The sequence below is a fragment of the Eutrigla gurnardus genome (genome assembly GCF_963514095.1).
Source record: "Eutrigla gurnardus genome assembly, chromosome: 16".
In the NCBI taxonomy this organism is placed as follows: domain Eukaryota; kingdom Metazoa; phylum Chordata; class Actinopteri; order Perciformes; family Triglidae; genus Eutrigla; species Eutrigla gurnardus.
Genome location: NC_139927.1, coordinates 5,762,051 through 5,786,590, shown reverse-complemented (window position 1 = coordinate 5,786,590; position 24,540 = coordinate 5,762,051). Strand labels below are relative to the sequence as shown.

Sequence of the window (24,540 nt, the reverse complement as noted above, 5' to 3'; positions counted from 1 at the left end):
TCCAGCCCCCGTCCTGCCTCACAAACACAAGTTGGAGAGCAAGACGAGAACTAGAGGAGAAGGAGGGCAGGAGAAGGAGAGTTTGATGTCAGAATGAGTCGGCAACGTGACGGCACGGCGATGGGCAACATTTACAAATAGACCGACCGACGGACAGATATATAGATAGACAGGTAAACCCGGCCAGTGAGTGGATGTCGGCAGTGCGCGAGCCAGAAAGAAGAAACGGAGGAGAAACATGAGTCGGCAGCAGCAGTCCCAGGGAGTGGTTTTAACGGGTTACCACAGCAACGCGGAACTGTTGCCGAAAAGTGGACCGTGTGGCTCGAGCTGCCCGTCAGCGCAGGACCACGAGCCCACCGCGCCCAGGTGGGACATATGAGAGTGCGCGTGCGTGTGTGTGTGTGTTTGAAAGCGAGTGAGCAAAGGTCACGGTGTTTATTTTCCTCATTTTTCAAACAGAAAGCGCTTGAATGACAGTGTGTTGATTACATCCTGCTGTAGTTGCTTCATGCGACTCTTTTTAAAATGTTCCATGATGGGACTATAAGTCCGCCCTCCTTGGCCTTGGGGTTATGTTTCCCCTCCTTTACCACATTCCTAATCAGCAGGTTAACCTTGACTTTGTTATACTAGTCCGGATATTGCAAAGGGGCCTTTCTCAGTCTTCTACAGCACTGCAGGTCTTATGGAGACTGTGCAATATGAGCATCATACCTCTGATCAGTGTCTGCAATAATAGTCACTCCAAATGTGAGGATTTGCTGCATTCATTGTAAATTAAATATATATTTGGGTTTTTGACATTTCAAGACATCACTTGAGTCTCTTGGACGTTTTTATGTGCAGTTTTTTTTTTTTAATTTTCTGATAAAACCCTTCATTTATTGAGAAAATAGTATCTTCAAAAACAGGAACAACACATTATACTTACTGTGTAGCAGCAGGATACCAGGTTTTGATGGTGTATGCTACACCTGCAAGTACTCCTTAATTATGAATAAATCGTAAATTTGACAAGCTCTGTTTTCTATAACAATAACAAAGATATTGAATTCTCAGTGACATGAAACACTTGAGAGAAGCTTCAACCAGCATGTTTGACTCTTTTGCTTCATAAACGACTGACTTTTTAAGTATAATATGATGTGTAAACTTTCAAAGTACATTTATTTTTACAGATGGATACAAATGAAAGGAAAAAAGCAACATCGAGTGTGTAAACAAGGCGTTGGGCGTCTGTTTAATTAGTATCTCACACCTTTTCAGTGAGGCCTGAACTGTGTAGAAGCATCTCTGCTCCACTCATTTCTTCACATCCTCCGTTCTCCCGTCAGCTCCTCACACCGAGGAAACGCTGAATGGGAACTAAGCTCGCGTGGAAACAGCTGTACGGCCTTTTATTTACAACAGGGCGCGCTTGTTTATGTGTCAGTGCATTTTACACCGGCAAACAACTAAACAACTCACAGAGCGTCAGTCCAGCTGGCATTCAGGAGTCCACACGTGCATCTGTGTGTATATACAGTGTGTGTGTGTGTGTGTGTGTGTGTGTGTGTGTGTGTGTGTGTGTGTGTGTGTGTGTGTGTTCCACATCAGCTAACGAGAACAGCATCACGTTACACCTCGCCTTTGTCTCACCTCCCACGGCAGACTTACTGCGTCCTGTCTAGGTTGTTGTGGAGGTTTTAGTTGTGTGGTCATTGTCTCCCAGGTCAGGAAACGAGAGACAGACAGACAGGCAGGCAGACAGACAGAACACTTCTGGCCTTTTACCAGCTGTGGACATCCGAGCCTTCGGTCACGTGCAGACCGGCCGTCATGCACACGGACGCTCTGAGGAGGATTTCAGCTTCCAGCTAACAGGAAGTGGGTTCCTGTCGTGTTTCCCACTCTTGTGTAGGAGGCAACGCTTCCCCAACATATGTGTGACTTAGTCAGAGCACACATGTGGTTTGGATTCATTCACTGCGTGGTGGACCAGATCAGAGAACCCCCCCCCCCCCCCTGTTGCACAGGAAATGACATCTGCAGAAAGGAAGAGGAAAGCTGTCAGGCAAGCATGGGGAAATTTGCTTAGCAGGAATTACCAATGTAAATGAACGGCATGATCCAGAGGAACAGATGGCAGGAAACCTGGAGCTTGGCGGGTGATTCATATAAGTGGGTCGTTGCTGGGACCAGTCAGGGTCAGAGTGGGGGGGGGGACGGGACAGAGGGATCCTCTGTTTGCAACGGACGGCAGCTGGCACCTGTTGATCTGAGTGGGAACGCCATGACATGAGTCTCCGTTGTTCACTTTTTGAAGCCTCCAAATCTTTACAAAAACAATGCATCTGATCTGATCTTCCGTCTCCATCGTTGGACGAAGTACTCGCATCCCTTCAACTATTATTCTTCCACACTTTTGGGGAAATCCGGATGTGTCAGTAGGATGAATAAGAGGCTCTGTGATGTAGTTTCGCTCTGTGGTTTTTGATATGACGTGTTAAATAGTGAGTGAGTTTTTCCTTCCCCATCTTTGTGCCGCCGGCTGTAGCTCCATATTTACCGTCCAGATAAGAGTGGCTTCTCAGCTTGCCCTTTGAAGAAAGCAAATACAAACTGAATTTGCATGAAAGCAGTAATAAAACCATTAAAAATCTGACTTATTTGCAGCAAAATCTGCCTATAAACGTGCTGAACAATGCGGGTTGGACTCTATGAACTCGAGCTCTGTCTCACCGAGTTCACGTCCTCGGATCTCCACGCACGTTCAACTCATCGGGGCTTAACCACAGTTTCCTTTCTGATCCTGTTTGCACCTCGCAGCGTGGGATAAGTTCAAGGGCTGTGTTTTTTATCTCCACACACACACACACACTCCTCCTTTGTAGCTCGAAGCAGCTGATAAACGGCGTGCTGACGGAGGTTCAAAGAGTAAAAACGATGGCTCACACGGCTGCAGCACGGCGTTCCTTGTGAAGGTCATTACTGTGTGTGCATGCTTGGGAGAGAGGTGTGTTTGTTTTACTCACAAGGGCAGCCCACCTGACCTCTGAGAGCAGGGGAGTGTGTGTGGCCTGTTGTTTGTAATACTGTGAATAATATGTTGACATTAGCGGCGGTGTTTCTCATTATTATCTCATTATCACGACGAGTTCACTGCCTGGAGGACGACTAATGACTTGGAGGCTTCAAAGATTAATGTTCAACATGGTCGTAAATATGTTTTCTATCACAGGATGGAAGGCGAGGTGTCTAAGCCAATCAGATAGTCCATGTGCCACACGTCTTGTTGACTTTGGATCTGATGTATCAGACAGATGTGACCTAATAATGATGTTTACTAAGATGCCTGCGAACTGTGGGACTGATAAAGGATTATCTGAAACGATGAGGATGATCTTAAACACACGTACGGCCGAGGCTAATTATGTCGTTAGTTCAGATGAAAGGTGAAAGAAAAGTGAAGCCCATGCAGAGGTGCCTTTAACCTGCATTCTTTCACATAGCCAGCAGAGGGCGGCTCCTCTGGTTACATAAATAAATCTGATTGTATGGAAGTATGTGAGAAAATGACACTACTTCTCACTTAATTAAAGTCCCAGTCGGCAAGTCCGGCGAATGGAGGGCACTCAGATTTTGAATGTTTACAACTCTCACGCTCCTCCCCCTCGACCACCGAGCTCCTCCCCCCTCGACCACCGAGCTCCTCCCCCCTCGACCACCGAGCTCCTCCCCCACGACCACCGAGCTCCTTCCCCTCGACTCCGTGCCCTTTGAACTCCCTTAGATCACGCCACCTTTGAAACGCGGGTCCGATGTTGACTCTGGTTTTATCACGGGCACCGTCGCCATCTTTCTTTTTTCCTTCTTTTCCACCGGTGTTTTCTTCTCCTTGGTTGTTTTGGACCTCCTCGTTTGGGTTTTTAACGATGAATTGGAAGCTTGTTGCTACTTCCCTCCGCCTCCCCCCTGTGATAGTGGAACGACCCGAGGGGGGAGGGGCTCTGTGTGTGCACGAACACAGCCCTGCGTGCTGATTGGACAGGATGATCCGGGCTCTGTCGATCTTTGGCTGGTCGCTACCGCGGCGTTGTCCGGTCTGGGAGACGCCGTGTTTCCATCTTGCAACTTGCACTTCCTGTACGCGGTCTACGACTGCATCTCATCTCACATTTCATTAATTCATTTCATAGCCGTCAAAATAAGACGGATTCATCCTCTGGGGAGCATGAATGCGTGTACATAAAGCTCAGGGCGAACCCAGCAGGTAGTGGCTTGGATACTCCAGTGTTGTCTGACTGACAGAGGGACGTTGCCATGACACCAGTGTGGCTAAAGATAGTACAACGTAAGAGCAGTGTGAACACAGAGATAACGATACTGATAAGTATCATACTGTGGTTTTTAGCAGGAACACACACGTAGACGCTGCTTATAATTTCATTTACATATGAGTGACCAACTAATAATGTGTGTGTGTGTGTGTGTGTGTGTGTGTGTGTGTGTGTGTGTGTGTGTGTGTGTGTGTGTGTGTGTGTGTGTGTGTGTGTGTGTGTGGGTGTGGGTGTGTGTTTGCTGATCTCTGATTTATGGTTCAGTCCAACCGTCCTGTACTGCCGGGCTGTAGCTCGGGATGAAGGTTAATGATTAACTCTGGGTTCATGTGTGCGGTCTGCCCGGGTTTAAATCCGCTGCCAAGTTAAACAAATATCTCCTCTATTCTCTCTGTTTTCAGCACAGATGAAAACATCTGGGTTCCTCCAGGAGGCCGATGAGTGTAGATGAAATTAAATTTGCTGTTTTTCAAAAACAAACAGGGCCAGAGAGGAGTCGGATGGCATGTTTATGCGTTATCACGCGGAGAGATCTATGAGAAAACAGGGCAGTAATCCAGGGTGGAATACAGAGAAGTGAGTAGGAAGGCAAAGGAACGACACAAGGTGAGGTGGAGGAGGAGAGGAAACAGACCAGGGGGAAGGAAAGGACAGGAGGAGGCCATTGTTGTTAAAACACCAGATTTTCTTTGTTCAAACCATATCAAAGTGTGTGTATATTTAAACGTGTGTGTGTGGCAGGAAGTCTGCTGTGGTATGTGGCCTTGGCTCAGCGTGAACCCTCAGTGTAATGCTCTGCTGATAATTCCAAATTAATTAATATCGACTCGATGCTGTTTGGACTTCCTGGCGGCCTCGTGTGGTTCTGGTTATTAGAACTATTACTTTGATGTTTTCTTACTGGTCCTGGTCCCCATGGTATGTTTGAAACCCATCATCAGGATCAGGTGTCAGTCATCAGGCAGGATAACGTGGCTGCTCGCCCCATGATAACTCTATCTTTGGCTCCGAGGGGGGGGAGAGAGAGAGAATGTGCTGTGTCAGATGGGACTTCCTGTCACAACAAAAGGGGACATTCAGTCGGAGTCAGGAGAGTTTACACCCGACGACTACAAAGCACGCATTGTGTGTTATAGTGGGATTTACCAACATCTGTCTGTTTTTACACCGCACAAAGTTAATGAATCAGAAGAAGATGTTAAATATTAAAGATGTGACATTTGTGTCCAAAAAGTTCAAAGTTCAAAGTTACTTTATTGGTCTCCCTAAGGAGAAATCAGTCAGTGTGACTGACTTAGAGAACATCTCTCTCTAGTTATCCCATTGCAACGTGAATCTAAATCAAACTAAATCTTTTAAAACCGCTGCTGTACGACTGGTTCTCGACGATCTCACTTTTATAATGCCGGGTTGTTTTTACGACGGGGCCCCGAGCCGGTCCGAGGCATCCATCGTAACGTCACAAGGTGCAAAGTGCGCGGCCATAAGTGAGACCGTTGTGTCCCGGAGGCAACATGTTATTTTTTAAAACTAGTTGTTGTTCTTGTTGAATGTTGACCAGGTATCTTTCTGTCTCTCCTGCAGCCGAAGAACCGGCCACTACAGTGTCCAGCAAAACCAGAACACGCACCAGGGAGACGGATCCGGGCCCTCCGCTCCCACCCCCGGTGTGAAACCCACCGGCACCGACCCACCGGTGCTACTCACCACGCACGGCAGCGATTGCCCCAAACCTCAGCCCTCCTCCAGCCCCAAACCGGGCTCCAGCCCCAGACACAGTCCCAACACCAGGTCCAGACCGCGGCCGCCATGCCAGCGGTGCAACTCTCAGGTAGGATCAGCCTCTTCTACGCTCGCACCGACCCGGGATGAGAATGTCGGCTGAAAAGAATGTTACCGGGGCTTTCGGTCGGCAGGCACACAATCGTAGTCCCTCACATGGTTTGAGGTGATTTACGGCTCTCTGGGAGGCCGGGCTTGTGTGAAACGAGCACGGAGACTCAGTCGTGACCCACAAATCAACTTTCTCTCTGAAAGGAAGCCGAGGGAACCGGAGAAAACATGCTCTGATCTATGAATTCCAGCTGGTTCATGTCAAATGTGGATGAGTGTATCTGAGAGAAGTTAAGGACACTCTTGATACTTGTTAAAACCAGCTGATTAGATTTGATAGATTGTTTTTTTGTTTTGTTTTTTTGTAGATGGAATGTGAAACTCGTGCACTCTGTTCGCAGGACTCCCTGGACGAGCTGGAGATGGACGACTATTGGAAGGAGGTGGAGAATATCAGTCGCTCGGGTGGAGGAGCCGGGAGGGGGGAAGGTGGAGGAGAAGGGGAAGCACAAGAGGAGGAGCAGCAGAAACTCCCTGAGGGTAGGATTCACCGCGTCCGACGACGGGCCTGAACCAGACATAAATCCATTCATTCATTCCACATTGTGTGTGTTTATTCCTGTTTATGGAGACTATTGTTCTCTGGACCAAACACACACTTCCTGTATAATGTGTGTGTGGTCACACCTTTCCTGCACCTGTAGTCTTACTATAAACACTCCTGTCTTCTTCTGTACCATCGTGATAGTAATATATTCATATTTTCAGCTTCCTCTCATTTCCCCCCCGCAGAAGGCGAACAGGAGGAGGCGTGGCTTACGGAGGCGGGGCTGGCGCGGCTGTTTGATGATTCGCTCGCAGCGGACCAGGATCAGGTGTCAAATCATTTAAATACCCCTCCGGTTGAGTCACAGTTTTTATACGTATATGTTTTCATGTTGACTCGTGCTTGATTTGATTGGCTGACAGGAAGAAGACAGCGCAGTGTTCCTGTCCACGCTGACCAGATCTCAGGTGGCAGCGGTGGAACGCCGCGTGACATCGCTGCAGCAGACGTTGCTACGGCGACGCAACCGCCAACACGTCCCCGATGTTAGGGATATATTCAGACCTCCTGAAAAGGTTGGACACACACACAAACACACACTCAGTATCATGGAATATACACTTGAAATGACATTTACAGCTCTATAAACTGTGATTGGCTAGAATATTAACATTTTAATATGTGTAACTGAAAATTTAGGACCTCAATAAAGGTATAGTTCATACACGTTTCCGTGCTGGGAATTAATTGAGGGGTGATAACACTATCATGTGATTAATATGAAGCTCCAGCCAGCAGCTAGTTAGCTTAGCTTAGCATAAAGACTGAAAACAGGGATATACAGCTGGTCCGAATTAGAATTAATTGAGGTCATGTCAGATCATTGATAAACTTGAGACTGTTTATTTCCCCTTCATAGTCTCTTCCCACCACAACAAAGAAAGGAAGGAAGCGGTCACAACTTTACTTCTGTCTGTTGGTCATCATGACCCAAATACCAAGCCGTCACCAAATCAAGTCCCTTCAATACTCTGGATGGATTCTTATTCAGCATATGGAACATAGAGATATTGATTTGGGTAGAAATACTGCCTCTTCTCCAACACGGCTCTGGTCAGCAGAATGAACTGTTATGTACTTGGACACAGTTTGACCACTAATTAACAGATAAGATAATATGTAACGTGGAAAATATAACCGAGGGAGTCTGTGTGAGTCTGCAGGTTGAACATTATACTGTGTGTGTGTGTGTGTTCTGCAGGATGATGAGTCGAGTAAACTGGAAGGGGGAAGTGAGAATGGACAACAAGATGTCACTTCAGCAGGTACACACACACACACACACACACACACACACACACACACACACACACAGCGTGAGTCACCATGCAGAATGACCAACTGAGGCCCAAATAAACTTCTGCCTAGCAACCCACACACACACACACACACACACACACATATAGAAATAATATAATAGACACGATTAAACTTGATACAATACAATGGAAAACAACGACACGCAGGTTTTTTTCAGCTTGCAGAGCTCAGCAGATGTTTATAGGAAGTGCTGTTTGTGCCTGTTGTTAAATAGATAGATGAATAATTTCCCCATTTCATAGCTACACAACATCAGAATGATGATGACTTTTCTTTAAAATGTAAAAATGTTGCTTCATCCACCGATAGAGACGTTGTAGGCACAGGAAACGCAGCGGGCCGTTCTTTCTAACTCTTTATGATGCAGTGACTTAAACATTGTGTCGTTATCTCCAGAAAAACACATTTAACGGCCTCTCTGTGTGTATTTATACAACGGTACTTTGCCCACACGGACACATTTGTACTTTCCTTTTTGTGTCTCGGCAGAAACGGAGACGGAACTCAACGTGGAAGTGGCGTTTTCCGAGCAGGCGCTCACTTACAGGGACAACCACCAAAGGTTAAAGGTCACCACAAGCCCCAACTCGCCTGACGACAAACTACCTGTGAGTCACACACACACACACACACACACATACACATTCTCAGCTGTGTGTGATACATTGAACCAATAGTAATATTAAACTGCGTACACTGATTGTGTGGAATCATATGAATGCCACCTATTTACATTTTTACATTCAAAGTTGTATTAAAGCTTGTTTTGATCACTTATTAATCACCGAGGGGTCAATGATTAGCTGGGACAGATGTGAGAACCGTACACACACTGATTTTTTTCCCTTCTCACGGTGCATCTGAGCTTCAACAAAATGCCTTCGTTGCACATATACGTCATGTAATTACAGGTTAAATATTAAAATAGCTGGCCTCGGATGTTTTACGACCAAAGAAGTATCTACTTTATGACCACAGGTTTATCTTTGTGCTCGATCTGCAATTAATATTCTTAAATCATAGTTCAGTCGGGTTATATTGTGTTGCGTTATCAACAATGAGCCCAGTTAGGAGCTCAGGATATAGAGCAGAGAATGCAAACAAACATTAGAATATGTTAGTGATGGTTAAACAGTACAGTTTGACTTTCACTAAGCATACATTATGGCATACACGATAACACAAGATAATCCCTTATTAGTCCCACGGCAGCAAAGAGAAGAGAAAAAAACAGAACAAATATTATAAAAAAAGGAGTAAACGGTAAAAAACAAAATATATAAATGATATTAGCAGAAAGCAGTGTGAGCAGTTTGAGTAGCTCCAGTGCCACCTGGTGGTTGAAGCTGATATAACAGCTTACGTCCTGTGTTTTAAGTGTTTATAACATCCAGTTCACATGCATTGTTCAATATGAAAAGAAATAAAGTCATAAAGCTGATTTGACATATGTTTTCTGTTTACTTCCCATGTTTTCTCCCACAGTCTCTGACGCCTCTCTCTTTGTTTTTCCTCTCAAGAACTTTAAGCTGCTCCGAGATAAAACGGGTCAGACCAGAGTAGGAGATCTGTCTCCTCTGGATATGAAAAAGGTAAGGAAGGGGAATTATATACATGATCTCTAGATGTGTGTGTGTTTATTTCATTTACGGTGCCTTAATGAGACACATTTTGAGATCAGTTCGTGGAGTTGTTCCTCAAACATCATTGTGTTATTCATGTCTCTGTCTGTTTTAAATGATCCGTCAGGTGCGACGGCTGGTGCTGGTGGAGTCGACGGCGCTGTTCGACACGGCCGGGATCGACCTGAAGGCTGAGAAAGCTGTCAAAGTTAAGACGAAAGGTAAACACAAACACACAGTTAAATCCCCGAAGGTAAACTCAGACATGCACAGAGACACAAAGCTAGACCTTTACAGGAAATAAACAACAAATAAAAACAAACACAATTCGTTAGAAATAGTTACAATTAATGTTTTGTCTGGGGAAATATGTACATGGGTATTTTACTAAGTATTTGTGCTGGTTTTCTGTGCAGAAAGTGGTCTATTCGGTGTCCCCCTTGCCACTTTATTGGATCAGGACCAGAGGCGGGCTCCTGGGACCAAAGTGCCATTCATCCTGCAGAGGGTGAGTGAAACGGGAACGTGTTCCTTTTTAAATCTGCACACGGTTTGATGCTTCTTTTACAAACGACTGGGAATTTCTTGTAATCAGCTGCTGCTCAGAGGGACCTTTGACCTTTTAATCATCATTCTGGTTGCACACAAAAAAAATGTTGTTTTTTTTGTGTGCAAATTATTCCTACAAGATCACATCGATTTATAACGAGGACTTTCTACAACCTAAAAGCATGAAAGACAATTCAAGATGCCATCCTCTCATCATCTGACTAACAAATCAAGGTTTTCAGGTGATCCTAAACTTCCTCTGTTGTTTCGTAGCTCATAAATCATATCGAGGAGGAAGGATTAGACACGGAGGGGCTGCTACGCATCCCCGGGGCGGCCACCAGAGTCAAGGTTGGTTGAAGCATTTTGTCCGTCGTCACTACACACACATTGTAAAAACCAGCAGAGTTAAACACAGGTTTACCCCCCGAGGTTGTGTGTATCTGCCCCGAATCCAGTCCCTGTGTCAGGAGCTGGAGTCCTCTTTCTACGACGGGGTGTTTCCGTGGCAACAGCTGAAGCAGCACGACGCTGCTAGCCTTCTGAAGCTGTTCATCAGGGAGTTGCCCCATCCGCTGCTGACTGTGGAGTACCTCAACGCGTTTATTGCCGTCAACAGTACGTCCATGAAGTGTTGTTAAACACAAGAGCTTTGACGCCACATTCACTCGCATTAAGCATTTTTCTGTTTCTGTTTTTAAAGAGCTTCCCACAAAGAAGCAGCAGTTGCAGGCTTTGAACCTGCTGGTCCTGTTGTTACCCGAGGCCAGTCGGGACACTTTGAAGGTAAACGCATTGAGCCCCACGTTCCACTTCAGTAGATAAGAGACCTTCTGACCGTCTCCGTCGTGAATCTGATTTCCAGGTACTAGTGGAGTTTTTTCAGCGCGTGATCGACCACCAGGCAAAGAATAAAATGACCCTCAACAACGTCTCTGTTGTCATGGCGCCCAACATCTTCATGTTCAAAGGCTTCCGATCCAAGGTCACAGAGCAACAGGAGTTCTCCATGGCAACCAGCACAGCCAACATCGTCCGGCTGCTGATTCGATACCAGAATCTTCTATGGACAGTAAGGATAAAAGTCGTTCAAATCACCGATGTAAACAAGCTGTACATTTTGTTACCATGCCAACATCCATGCATCAGGAGAGAGTATTATTTCCCACAGCATCCTGATGAGGTTACTATCTAGACTTTTCTCCCACGAGGTGTGGATGATGGTACAGCGTGTACTAACGGTGTGAAATCTCCCTTTTGTGTCCCTTATCTCCAGATCCCCAAGTTCATTATGACGCAGGTCAGACATCAAAACATGGAGAGCCATCGGAAACAAAATAAAGAGAGAGCTGTGAGGAAGCTTCTGAAGAAGATCACCCCCGACAAACCGCCTGAGAAAACCGTCCCCGAGGTAGGAGTTTATGAGATACGAAGAAAATGTGCAAATGAGAAACTGCAATTTTAAAATTCACAGTAACTTTTTAATTATTTATACAATGAAACACATAAAAAGTATGTCATGATTGGAATTTTTATAATTTAGTTGACAGCCATATCACCAGTAAACGGTTTCCCTTCATCCTTTAATACTGACCATAAAATATAGCTCAATTTAAATATTAAAAAGACAACATACCAATACCCAGGGGTGCAACTACCCATGTCAGAGGGGTATGAAGCAACAATTTTGCCCAATTCCAACTCTATGTAACATTAAGGGAGTGCAGAATTGATTTAGAAACGCACAACAGCAGCTTAATATAGAAAATACCCCAAAAATAATACATATATATATATTTTTTACCCACTTTTTGCGCCACTGCCAATACCAGTCATCATCTATCAACAGAGAAACAGTGCCATCTAGTGGTGATATATGTGAATCAGTCAGCTTTTATCAGTTTCTGTGATTGCTTTATCCTCACTAAAGGTCAGATGCTTCGTGAACACATTTTTATATTTACTATTATTTTAGCTGTTAATGGAATTTCTTAGAAAACATAATTCAAAGAATTTTCTTTCTTTTCTTTTTTTCCATCTCTTTCCAACTCTTTGTACTGGGAAGTTTTATGAATACGGCCCATCAGATCACACTGGTGTGATGGTTTTCACCCGTCCATTCATACAGTGTATTTATCTTTAATTGGATGTAGTTAGAAATATGTAACCATTATTTTGTCGTGGTGTTCACTGTCGTTCCTTTTAGGCCACCGTTTTATAGCTAAGCCAGCAACACTTGACCCCGCAGGCTCCGCTAAGTGCCGGCGTTCAGAGTTTACTAAACAGAAGAGCAGGAGTTGATCCAAGTCCACATTCTTTGTCGTCTGAAGTCTCGGCCGGGTGTGAGTGTTTGTGTTTCGTTGTCATGTGTTTATATCTGTGTGTTTCTCGTTCGTCTCCGTCTGCGTTTTTTACGAGCAGGAGAGTTCGCAGGGATTCATTCGAGTTCAGGCGCCACAGTTCAGTAAAGTGTCCATGGCGGTTCAGCTCACCGGAGAGTTGCAGGCTGCTGAGGTGTTGACACGCTTCCTCAGCCAGGACAGGTAATGTGTCATGTCCTCATACAAATACACGCAGCGGGTTTTATCTGAGCTCTTATCCTTACTTTGCTTCTCCTCCCAGTTCGGTGGCGGTGAAACGGGAGGAGCTGTGTCTCTATGAGATTGGTGGAAACATCAGTAAGTCAAGCTTCTTAAAAATCTGATTTATGATGATGTTTAACCCAGGTAGTGAGCCAACAGGTGGAAGAATGTAACTACATCATGTTCCTCTTTTATCGTCCCTCAGAGGAGAGATGTCTCGATGGGGAAACGTATATGAAAGACCTCTTCCAGCTCAACCCGACAGCAGAATGGGTCATCAAAGCCGTGCAGCGATGAACTCCTCCCTACCCATCATGCCCTGCTGCACAACGGACTGCTGCAAATGTTCACCAGTCTGTCCTAATGAGAGAAGACACCTGGTTCTCTGGTTTCTGCTAGTTCTGGGCGGCTTGTTTGGTTGCATGGTTTCACACGATTGGGTTGCCCTGAAAACTACCGGGAAATTCTGCCACTTAATTGAATAACCAGATCGTCAGACAAGGAAAACATGCTTGAAATGAGAATCATTTATTCCAGCCTGCCTTACGCTTGGAATTCCAGGCCTCAGGTGAAGTAGCTTGACTTGTTTTTTTTAGAAGATCGTCTTTGGATCACTTTTATACTGTGGTGAAAATATCCCATATTCCAGTTTTTCACAGAACTTGAGCCACAACATCGTGATTCCTAATATTACGTGATACTGTAAGTATTTCAGTTGCACACTGTGATTTATTTGCCACTAATCACTTTGTTGTGTCTGCAGTAATAAGCTGAAATAGCATGTTTGGCACAATAATAATATTATAAAAAATCTATTGAATCATCATGACTAAATGACATAACATAAATACATGTATATTCTATATAACTAATGGAGAACATGGGCTTTTGTTTATTTATATTTTTATTAAAAGCCCCCAAAAGAAGTGGTCATGAATGTGAATATATCAAAGCACTTCACTGTAACAGGAGGGGGTGAATGTGGGAGTGAATGTATGTGAGGGAGACTTCAGAGTGAGGGGAAGTGATGTTGTGCTACAGTACTGTAAGTCATCTGTGAGGGACGGTGACCTTTCAGAATAAAGTCGTCACTGACGGTTAAACGGGGCACGCAATGATGACATTGTTGTTTTTAATGGTACATTAATATTTCTGTCCATTACAACTCTTTAAACTGTTGATGTTCGAGTGTGTTGATGTTTGGTCCACCTTCAAAAAACCGCTTCAATGATACACGTTCACTGGTGGAAAAAAGGAAACCTGCATTTTTCTCTTTTTTTCTTTCTTTTGGCACATAGTTTGTGTTTCTCTTGTCTAATCTGACTGCGGTTCTCACAGTTTCGACAGCCTGCGGAGGATCTTATCTGCACCACCAGGTCACACATCACAGATCTTTCTCTGGCGGAAAGCTGTGGAGTAGAAATAATGTCTTCAACTGAGTCACTCCATGCCTTGTATTCTCGTTTACTGTGAATGTTTTTTTGTCTATTGCCTCTGAAATGACCACTAAAGCAGCCTGTAAATAAACATGCAGTTATTAATTACTACATCTGCTGGTATGAGTGCTTATTTATGCAAATAACCTAACAGAATACATGGGAAAACCAGTTCAATGTGCAGACCTTACAGTACCTCCCCTCTCTCCATCACGTAGCTAACAGTCCTGATGATTTCCTATAAGAATTAATGGCCCAGATTAGTCGAATGGTTAGAGTGCTAATGGTTTTAGTGGGCTATTCTGTAGCTGCACTGGTTTGCTGTGTCAGTGGCAGACATTAGATGTGAGGGAGCAGTCACCAATCCTGACTGCAATAACATCAACGAGTGGTTAGGAATTAATTGTGGAAACTATTATTCTAAAGCTGCTAAAACAAAGAACAATATTCAGCTGAAAGGAAAATAAATGTAAATGTATCTTTACCTGATGTAAGGACTTCCATGAAACGGATGGATTATTTTTTGTCTGCCAATTTAAAACAGTAAATAAACTACTGGAAATAACAGCTCTGAAGTCTGTAGTTTATTTTAACAGGTTATGGTGGAGGATATGCTTTCATTATCTATGCAAATGCATTGATTTGCATAAAGTCTTACTACTGCATTGAATATAGCCACAGTAGTATCACAATTAAAGATTACATAATAGGCTTAAATATAAGCAAATGTGTGTGTCCTCAAGGGTATTGGGTAGTTGAGGAGTTGTTTCTCTAATCAATGTTCATTTGAAGATATCTATAATTTATAATAGATATCTACAATTAAATTATAACTCTCTATAATTCCAGTTTGAGTTATCTACAACATTAGTTTAACGTATCTTTAATGTCATTTTGACTAGTTAAAAGTTTATTTATGTATAATCTAAAAAAGACAATAAAGATATATTCAATGTTGGTGCTCTTTGAGCTCCCACATCATTTGCATGGTGACAACCGTGCACTGTAGTGAGCACAGCAAAGCATTTAATTACATAATTACTGACTGTCATGGCAAAACAAATGTATTTCACATTCAATTATGTATTTATATAAACTGTTAAACTCAAAAATGTCGCACTCATACTAATAACGCCTCCAAAAACAACCTCCGCACAATAATTACCTGTTTCGGTGTCGTGGACAAACTCATCAACTGGAAACATAATTGTGTACGCACCCGATTGGCTGACATATCTCTGGCGCGCGTTCATTGGCTACTGTCACGTTTAACGCGCTGTGATTGGTCGAACGGCGAGAATAGGAAGTGTCGATCAGTAGTGGGGGGCTTAACATGGGCAGCTAAGTAGTGTCTTGGGTTTTAATATCATTTAAAGGCTAAAAGCGTTTGCGTGTCGCTCTTGGCGTACGCTTTGCAACTTGCCGCTCGGCAACCATTTGTTTCAGACCGAGGAGTTGCGTCAAACATTGCGCTGTTTGCTCCCTTTTGTCTGGCAGTGTAACATTAGCCTGTTAGCTAGCTCACGTCATTCAGTCAGTAACTACTCTGCTAGCGTAGCTTCGCGTTGGAGCATTTGTTAGCTGTTTTGACAGCTAAGAGGAGCTAAACTCAGGTTCTGCTTCGTTGAACGGTGTGTTGGGATTTATTCATGCTTCGTGTCAGACTGTAACCGGTTACTCAACCGGAACTGGATGTAGAAACAGGCAGCAGCTAACGGCTAGCAGATTGTTAGCTTGTCAACATCAACGGCGATGGGCTATAAAAGGTGTTTAAAGACGGCACGGACCTTTTATTTGTTCACCATTGTGCTGTTTGTCTTCGTCAAAGGAATAACGGCTGGTAAGTGTGATGTATAACTGGCTAATAACGCGGATAGATGTGTCTTCGTTCCTTTAAAACTGTTGCAAGCAGCTGTTTATATTTAGCGAGCAGCTTCTTCTTTTTTTCTCTTCCATCTCAAGTTTTACAGTGTGTTTACTCTTTGTTTATACTTTTCAGATGAAGAGCAACACGGAAATGGTGGGCCAGAGCTAAAGGTACACCTTCATGCTGGTTTTTAAAAGTTAGCACATCAAACCCTGAGGACGAATAGCTTGATTTATGTCAGGAAAACAAAATGTGATATTGTCCAGGTGCTGGCATTTCAACCTCACAAAGTGACTCACTCCAATTTATTGCATTAGAAGTGCCAAAAAGTTGCAGGTATATAGACGAATCAAAAAGTCTAATGCAGCAAAGAGGAACTGAACAGATTTAAGGCAATTGAGGCTAATTTGTTGTGTTATATAAATGCATAATTTACTTTTAGGAAGTAGAAAAAGTTAAGACAAATGATTAATATCACAACTGTTCTGTAACACAGCCACGCAAAGCGTTTGCCTTATGCAAAGCTATCAGTAATCTATTACTTCCATCTATTCCTTTTACAATAACTTCTTGTTTCGTCCCTCCAGTCTTACCACGATCCGGACTCTGAAGAGGAAGATGTCCGTCTGGTGTCAGAAATTGTGTCCGGTGCCTCTGTGACCTCTCGTCGTGAAGTCGGCCAGCCGGAGGAGGAGAAACAGTCGCCTGTGGATGTACTGGAGGGAGAGGAGAAGGAGGACCTGCCTGAGCAGCCTCCTCCAGCTGAGGAGAAAGCTAAAGAGGGTAAGGACCAACATTTTAGCTTCAAAAGTGAGCTGTAAATACTTAGGTATGAGTATATAAGTACTTGAAATCCTTCAACATATTATTGTTGCTTCTGTGGTTTTACTGCCGAACATATGCTCTGCTTTTTCTGTCCGTAGTTTGTTGTCTTGGCTTATGAATGCGTCTCTAAATGTCTGTCTGAAACAAGGTCATGAGCTGGAGTCATTTGATGACTAATTTTTCAGCTGAGTGCTTTTGCCCGTGCAATTAAAGCCATAATGGCTGGAATAGCCAGAGACACTAGAAACTGGCTCCCGCAGCATGCAGGTGCATTTGGACAACACTTAAATGTGATTATGATGAGTAGTGGCTGATTATCTCTGTTGTGTATCCGGTTACGCTTCACATAGCTGTGTTTGGTTGGCGAACCACTGGGCATCTGGTTTAAAACCTTGGGCTGCAGTATCAAATATGGCAGCTAAATATCATAACCTCATTTTCAACACTTTGTTGTAGGTAGAGCTTGTTGGAGGGACATCTTGTATGTTCAATGTACAGTTTTAGAACATAAGCTCTTATATTAAGCATTTATATCTCATATATTACACACCTTGTCTTATGTCGCATCTATTTCTGACTTTCTTGCCTTTTTTTGTGAGCTTTGTTGAGTCTGTTTTGCTGACTCTGAGCAAAGACGTTTGTGGTTTCAGGGCAACTCCAGATTTGATAAACGGTTAAACCCCATGAGAAATTAAGAGCGCCTTGCACCTGTGGCCCCGCTTGCATTCAGTTTCATCATTTTACTCGGGGATTGTTATTCATTTCCCTCCTGCTATCTTGCACAAGAATATAATTGAGCTTGGATGTAGATGGACATTAACTGACATTTATTCAAATTAACGAGACTGTTTTAATGTTTTTTTTTTCTCCTCCTGAAGATTTTTATTTACACTCCAGACAAAGGAAGGCGTATACAGAACACATGAAACAACAGGAAAGCCATGTCACATAGTGTGTTTCCAAGAAGTCCCTTACCGTGTCCCTTTGGCCACTAGTTACTTATCTCTTATGGAAATGAGCTTTTGCTTCAAATTTCTGTTCCAGCAAACGTAGTGCAGGATAAACTTGTATAGTACAGGATTTCAGCTCAAGGCAGGGGCAATACCATCCTTACATTTCAAATTAAACGTGTGCAATACTGGACAACCCATTCATTTTTAATATTACACTCCACAACGACACATTTTTATACATATAAAATATGTTATCATACTATATCCATTTACTTACTGGTTTTGTCTATTATAATTATGTTTTTTTTTGTTTTTATTTAATTCATGCAGTTCCTGTGGTGAATGGAGGTACGGCGCATGGATATCCCTGCGTCTTCCCCTTCCTCTTCCAGGGAAGGGAGTACTTCGACTGTAGCACAGATGGACGGGGGGATGGACGGCTGTGGTGCGCCACAACCTATGACTACGACCTGGACAAGAAGTGGGGTTTCTGTGAGAGTGAGTCTTCAATGCAATACCTTTACCATCATAACACAGCCCTAAAGCAAATGTGACAAAAGTATAACCTTTTTAGTGTCTTATTTTGAAGCCTAAATTCAGATAAAATGTTATAGATCATTATTTGCTTATGAAAGTATGGTGTCATATGTATGTTCTCATTGACATCTGCTCTCCTTACCTTTTAGCGGAGGAGGAGGCACAGCAGAGAATGCAGGCGGAGGAGGCTGACGAGCAGTATGTGACTGTCCTGCGCATGCTCAATTCTACCACCAGGAGGACCCAGAAGAAAGAGTGAGTATTCTTATGATTTATGTCATTGGTGTGCATCCACCTGCTTTTGAATATGGCAGTATTTCTATAAGAAGCATTTGCATTTGTTGAACAATAATAAAAATACTATAATTTTGTTCAGAGGGGGAAAAAAACAAAATGTATTATGTGACCTGAGGCTTGTCATTTACCTAGCTCTCAACAGTATCTGATGTGGTTGTAAATTTGGTTTTGCTATATCTCTTATGTGTGCTTTATGACATGTGACTTAGTACATCTTAAGCACACAAGGATATGCTGCTTGTTATGTACACACCATTTCTGTTTACGCCTGTGTCAATCTGACTTCTGTCACGGCACCACTGCTTATCCAACCACTCTTTCACTCTCAGGTTATATGAAAAGCTGCTGAAAGTAGCGGAGAAAGGCCACCAGAAAGCCACAGAGAAGGTGGCGTACGCCATGCTGTTCGGAGACTACATGACCCAGAACGTCACCAAGGCCAAAGACATGTTTGAGAAGCTTGCCATAGAGGGCTCGCCCAAAGCTCAGACGGTAAAAATCTCACCCAAAAATGTCATTAGGTCACTTGAGAAAAGTGTTGACAGACCATGACCTGACATTTTATCACACGGCCTGTTTGTCCGAAGAGAAGCAGTCGTGTAACACTTTGCTTTGTTACTTTTCCATAGGCTCTTGGCTTTCTGTACGCAGCAGGACTCGGCGTTAACTCGAGTCAGGCCAAGGTACTTTTTGTTTTCTCTGTGACTTTCACTTACGCCAACTTACTCTGAACACTTATTAACTACATTCTCTGTGTGTCAGGCCCTGGTTTACTACACGTTCGGCGCACTGGGTGGCAACTTGATAGCTCACATGATCCTGGTGAGTTGATTTGTCCGTCAATGGAGCAATGTACCGTCACCTTAATTCTTAAGTATAGAAAATGACACTTGTTTCATTAGGGATACCGATACTGGGGAGGCGTGGGTGTTCCCCAGAGCTGTGAGTCGGCACTAACGCACTACAGGCTTGTGGCAAATCAGGGTGAGCATTTCTGCATTTTTTTAAAAAGCATCTTCAGGTTTGATGCTCTGTTCAACCTGATCAGTACTCTTTCTCTTCCTTCTTATCCTCCACTCGACTCTTCCCCTCCTCCTCCAGTGGCCAGCGATGTGTCCCTGACGGGGGGCTCGGCGGTGCAGAGGATCAGGCTGCTGGATGAGGTGGAGAACCCGGGATCTACCAGTGGGATGTTGGAGGAGGACTTGATCCAGTACTACCAGTTCCTGGCTGAGAAAGGAGATGTTCAAGCTCAGGTAGTTGTTTCTTGGTTACTTTTTAATATCTTCTCCCAAGTTTTACGGTTTCTGTCCTTGAAGCCATCATCAATCTAAATGTATTCTTTCATATTTATAACCCTGATTAAGTGTCACTGAAGTGAACTTGGTTATTTGCCCTGATAGGTGGGATTAGGTCAGCTGCACCTTCACGGGGGACGCGGAGTAGAACAGAATCATCAGGTGACCTTTGGTTTTTATTATTAAAGATTAATTTTAAGTATGGTTTTGTTGTTTTTGCACTGTTAAACGTGTGTCTGTAAAAGGCTTTTCTATCCAACAGAGGGCGTATGACTACTTCACCCAGGCTGCAAATGCAGGGAATACACATGCTATGGCTTTCCTCGGCAAGGTGGGTGAAACATGACCTTTGTCTCTCTCTCTTAGCTGGTGGAAATGTGTTTTTGTGTTCTTAGAGTTCTTTCTTTTTACACTGACTCGAGCTCATCGGTTAATATTACCCATCTGTTTCACTTCTCTGTTTGTAAACATCATGAGTTTGGTTGCCTAAACTGTGGGAGAACTTGGGAGAAGCAGTCGGCTAGTTGGAGAGCAGAGGGAGATGGTCGAAATTGAATCCAAAAATTGTTTTTGGCATTGCTGTTTTAACGGAGGACGGTGCGCTGCATTTATATTTGAGGCATCAATCCGAAATGTCAATCCTTCTGTCCTATTTTTAGATGTACTCGGAAGGCAGCGAGTATCTCCCTCAGAACAACGAGACAGCCCTGCAGTACTTTAAGAAGGCCTCTGACTTGGTAAGAATGACTGTCTGTTATCTAGATCTGACCTATTACTTCTGGAGCCGAACAGCTTCCTGTTACTCTACACTTTTACCTCTTAGCTGATTGAGTTATCATCCTTTGCCAGTACTTCCTTTTCAGTCGCGCGTTTCTTTTTACATCCAGGGTAATCCAGTGGGACAGAGTGGCCTTGGCATGGCCTACCTTTACGGACGAGGTGTCCCAGTGGTAAGAAACCTTTTTTTATTTTTGTTGCCAGCGTGTCCCTCGTGCTTCAATCAGAGCAACCGTTTGAGAGTTGATCCTTCTGTGTCTTCAGAACTACGAGCTGGCACTGAAATACTTCCAGAAGGCGGCCGAGCAGGGCTGGGTGGACGGACAACTCCAGCTGGGCACGATGTATTACAGTGAGTGTTCAGAGCCGAGTCCGTGTCTGGACACCTGTGCATAGTGTGTGTGTCATAGCTTTTCCCTTTCCCTTGTCTTCCTTTCGGTAAATATGAAGATTTGAATAATCTGTTTCTTTTATTGGCCTGCAGTCTCATTTGATCCACTGTTGTTTCTCAGATGGCATCGGTGTGAAGCGCGATTACAAGCAGGCACTTAAATTCTTCAACCTGGCCTCCCAGGCGGGCCACATCCTGGCCTTTTACAACCTGGCCCAGATGCATGCTACTGGTACCGGTGTGATGCGCTCCTGCCACACTGCCGTGGAGGTGAGCCGCCTCTCCGCTCTCTGTGGACTGTCACATCTGTCACATCAGAGCCAGTTTGCTGGTGCGTCACAAACGTTTCTCCCCATATTTTGTTGTCGCAGCTTTTTAAGAACGTGTGTGAACGTGGCCGTTGGTCAGAGCGCCTCATGTCGGCCTACGGCAGCTTTAAGGAGGGTGAGACCGACGCGGCGCTGGTCCAGTACCTGCTGCTGGCTGAGCAGGGCTACGAGGTCGCCCAGAGCAACGTCGCCTTCGTTCTGGACCAGAGTAAGAGAAACCACGACGAGAGAAAGTGTGTTTAAGTGAAAATGCAAATTTCCCAAAGTTATTTTTTTGTTCATTTTATTTTGTTTGGATTATAACAAACAGAAGGAGCAAGAATCTTCACCGAGAATGAGACGTACCCTCGTGCTTTGCTCCACTGGACAAGAGCTGCAGCACAAGGTGACAATCTCATCCGTTTTCAGTCTGTATGAGTAGATTTATTTATTTATTTATTGAGAATCATCATCTATCATATCATTCCCAGGTTACACTGTGGCAAGGATAAAACTCGGGGACTACCACTTCTATGGCTACGGGACAGACGTGGACTATGAGACAGCCGTCATCCACTACAGGCTGGCCTCAGAGCAGCAGCACAGCGCCCAGGCCATGTTTAACCTGGGCTACATGCATGAAAAGGGGCTTGGCATTAAACAGGTGAGTCACTGGTGACTCTTTTTTAACGCTTCCCTCACATCAACTCAGTCCCGTTGATATATGGAGGCAGAGTCTCGTTAATGTAGTCCCTGGACTGATCTGTGATTCAGAATGGTTTCATGTGGTTCTGCAGGACATCCATTTAGCCAAGCGTTTCTACGACATGGCCGCTGAAGCCAGTCCTGACGCCCAAGTCCCCGTTTTCTTGGCTCTGTGCAAGCTGGGCCTGGTTTACACTCTGCAGTACCTGCAGGATCTTAATGTGAGTACTTCATCCTAAATTCTGGACCTGTGACAATTTGGCTTTGAAAGGGAAACTCAAAAGCTCAGAGGGAAATTAAATTAATCACATGTGCCTTTTGTCCTCCATCCTCTCCCCGTTCCTGTTAGTTAAAGGAGCTGATTTCTCAGGTGGATCTGGACCAGCTTCTCGGCCCAGAGTGGGACCTCTACCTCATGACCGTCATCGCTCTGCTGTTGGGCACAGTCATCGCCTACAGGCAGCGCCAGCACCAGATCATAGTCCCCCCTCGCCCACCCGCGCCTGCCCCAGCACCCCCACCGAGACCGCCTCAGGAACAGTCACAAGCCGAGGCGGAGCCCCAGGCTCAGGGAGAAACGCAAGCCCAGGGCCCGGCTCAGGAGGAAGAGGAGCAGCAGCAGCAGTGAGAGAACGCCAGACGGAGCTAGGAGAGTAAAAAGACAGACGAGAGGCTCTGCCAGCCCGGCCCGTGGAGCAGCTGGTGCTTACTAGTCCGAGCACCTCTCCCACTCCACGTGCTAAAAGACGACGCCGATGGCTGCCGAACAGTCTCACAACTCCCTTCCTCCATTTAAAAGACAGTGGACAATGCTACAGGACCGAGCATTGAGAGGACGCCACAGACTTGGGACTTGCTGGACTGTGACTCAGGATACTGCCAGAAGCACCCGTGTCCTCACTGTGGAAATAGCCTTGTGGTTGCCAGATCAAAAGCATTTTTTTGGACTAGTCAACATAGTTGGACTCTAAAATGTGCATTAGTTTCTTCTCACGTTCCTGTTTTGAGAACCTCACACTCATCGGACCTGCTTCAATCCTAATTTAGCACAGTATTTAAAAAAAAAGAGAAAGAAAAGTAATCAGGCAGGAAAATACAAATTATTATAAGTCATGTTTTTGCATGTTTTCTCTGATCATTTTGACTCTAATTTAAGGTACCCTTTTCCGATTCTTTGAACAAATTTGCAATTGTTTTCGCATTAATAATTTGTTTGGTTGATGTATCGGGTCAGTACGTTTTGTTTCTTTCCTACCTGCAATTCACTGAGAAGTAATAATTTAATGTGATTCCTCATTAGTAATAGTGCTAAAATGTACTCAAGCCATGATGTGTCATTAGTATGAAAAAGCGCTTCGCTTTAATTGATAGAACGGCTGTACGGATAGATGATTTAATTCTGAGCACACAGGTTGATGTTCGTTTTCAATATATAACGCAAAGAATGAGACGCTGCTCCAGTCTAAGTCACGAAGATGTCACCGACTCCCGTTAGTGAAAGCAGAGTGCACAGGCTTTTATAACTTCAACAATCTGATGAGCAAAAGTCAGGAAAAACCGATATGTGACGTAAACAGGAGCCGAGGAACCAGCTTCTTGAAGATGTCGTGTACCTTTTTTTTGTGATTATTTTTACATCAACAGGTTTTGAGTTCATTCTAGTTGTTGGTAGAAGTTCCTCTCATCTCACATCTGCCCTCTAATCTTCTTTTTTTAAAGTTTATTAAGCTGAAATTGGAGCAGCCTTAAAGAAAGCAGCACAGCGCCTCAAACTCTGGATTGTTTCTACATCAGAGAGCCGGTGTGTGTGTGTTTGTGTGTGTTTGTGTGTTTGGTTACACAACCTCAGCTGTTGTGAGAGTTTCCACCCCCGCACCAAAAGTCCAAGTTGGAGCCCTGCCTCCACTTTTCAGCTCACATTGCCCTAAATCTGAGAAATTAAGCCATCCAGTATTCAACAAAACAATATTAGAAAGCTCTTTTTTTTCTTCTTTTTCTGCCCCCCCCCTCTCCTAAAGTCCATTTGTTCAGTTCCACCGTGTGTGCTCGATGTTAGAATTATTGCGAATTGATCTGACAATACGTCTGCATGAAGTGTATGAAGTCCAAATAGGATGATAAGAAATGACTCGATCCCCGCCCACAACTCACAATCTGTCCCAAATGAAACACTGGTGGAGATTGTGGAGGAGACTGGCATTTTTACCATCGCAAAAAATACAAGTTTATAAAGAAATGAATAAATGATATATGGATATTTAGCGGCCCGTTTTTTTGAATGCTTTGTCCGTTGCCGTCCTGGTGCATTGTT

General features: G+C 44.2%; 2 protein-coding genes across 2 annotated transcripts; both read left to right on the top strand.

The window, feature by feature from the left end:
• The first annotated feature begins 43 nt into the window (after nt 1–43).
• arhgap18 (Rho GTPase activating protein 18) lies at nt 44–14,384 on the top strand. Its single transcript, XM_084030965.1, has 18 exons — nt 44–369; nt 5,907–6,153; nt 6,557–6,695; nt 6,948–7,030; nt 7,125–7,277; nt 7,964–8,027; nt 8,572–8,690; nt 9,603–9,674; nt 9,832–9,925; nt 10,121–10,212; nt 10,527–10,604; nt 10,712–10,871; nt 10,957–11,039; nt 11,119–11,325; nt 11,530–11,664; nt 12,675–12,796; nt 12,876–12,931; nt 13,041–14,384. The coding sequence occupies exons 1-18, from the start codon at nt 239–241 to the stop codon at nt 13,130–13,132; spliced, it is 2,127 nt and encodes a 708-aa protein (XP_083887091.1). The 5' UTR covers nt 44–238; the 3' UTR covers nt 13,133–14,384.
• A 1,201-nt stretch (nt 14,385–15,585) lies between these two features.
• Nucleotides 15,586–24,490, top strand: sel1l (SEL1L adaptor subunit of SYVN1 ubiquitin ligase). The gene is made up of 21 exons (XM_084030659.1): nt 15,586–16,111; nt 16,271–16,308; nt 16,726–16,921; nt 18,247–18,414; nt 18,603–18,708; nt 19,080–19,242; nt 19,380–19,433; nt 19,513–19,572; nt 19,653–19,734; nt 19,852–20,006; nt 20,154–20,210; nt 20,311–20,379; nt 20,708–20,785; nt 20,936–20,998; nt 21,090–21,177; nt 21,338–21,486; nt 21,588–21,753; nt 21,856–21,930; nt 22,016–22,188; nt 22,322–22,450; nt 22,579–24,490. The coding sequence occupies exons 1-21, from the start codon at nt 16,024–16,026 to the stop codon at nt 22,855–22,857; spliced, it is 2,436 nt and encodes an 811-aa protein (XP_083886785.1). The 5' UTR covers nt 15,586–16,023; the 3' UTR covers nt 22,858–24,490.
• Nucleotides 24,491–24,540: the final 50 nt, after the last annotated feature.

Excerpts from the sequence above, each read along its gene's own strand:
- arhgap18 (XM_084030965.1), top strand. The coding sequence starts at position 239 with ATGAGTCGGCAGCAGCAGTCCCAGGGAGTGGTTTTAACGGGTTACCAC. Across the intron at positions 10,872-10,956 it reads CGCGTTTATTGCCGTCAACA|AGCTTCCCACAAAGAAGCAG; the intron begins GTACGTCCATGA and ends CTGTTTTTAAAG. Across the intron at positions 11,040-11,118 it reads CCAGTCGGGACACTTTGAAG|GTACTAGTGGAGTTTTTTCA; the intron begins GTAAACGCATTG and ends TCTGATTTCCAG.
- sel1l (XM_084030659.1), top strand. The coding sequence starts at position 16,024 with ATGGGCTATAAAAGGTGTTTAAAGACGGCACGGACCTTTTATTTGTTC. Across the intron at positions 19,434-19,512 it reads TTAACTCGAGTCAGGCCAAG|GCCCTGGTTTACTACACGTT; the intron begins GTACTTTTTGTT and ends TCTGTGTGTCAG. Across the intron at positions 21,931-22,015 it reads GACAAGAGCTGCAGCACAAG|GTTACACTGTGGCAAGGATA; the intron begins GTGACAATCTCA and ends TATCATTCCCAG.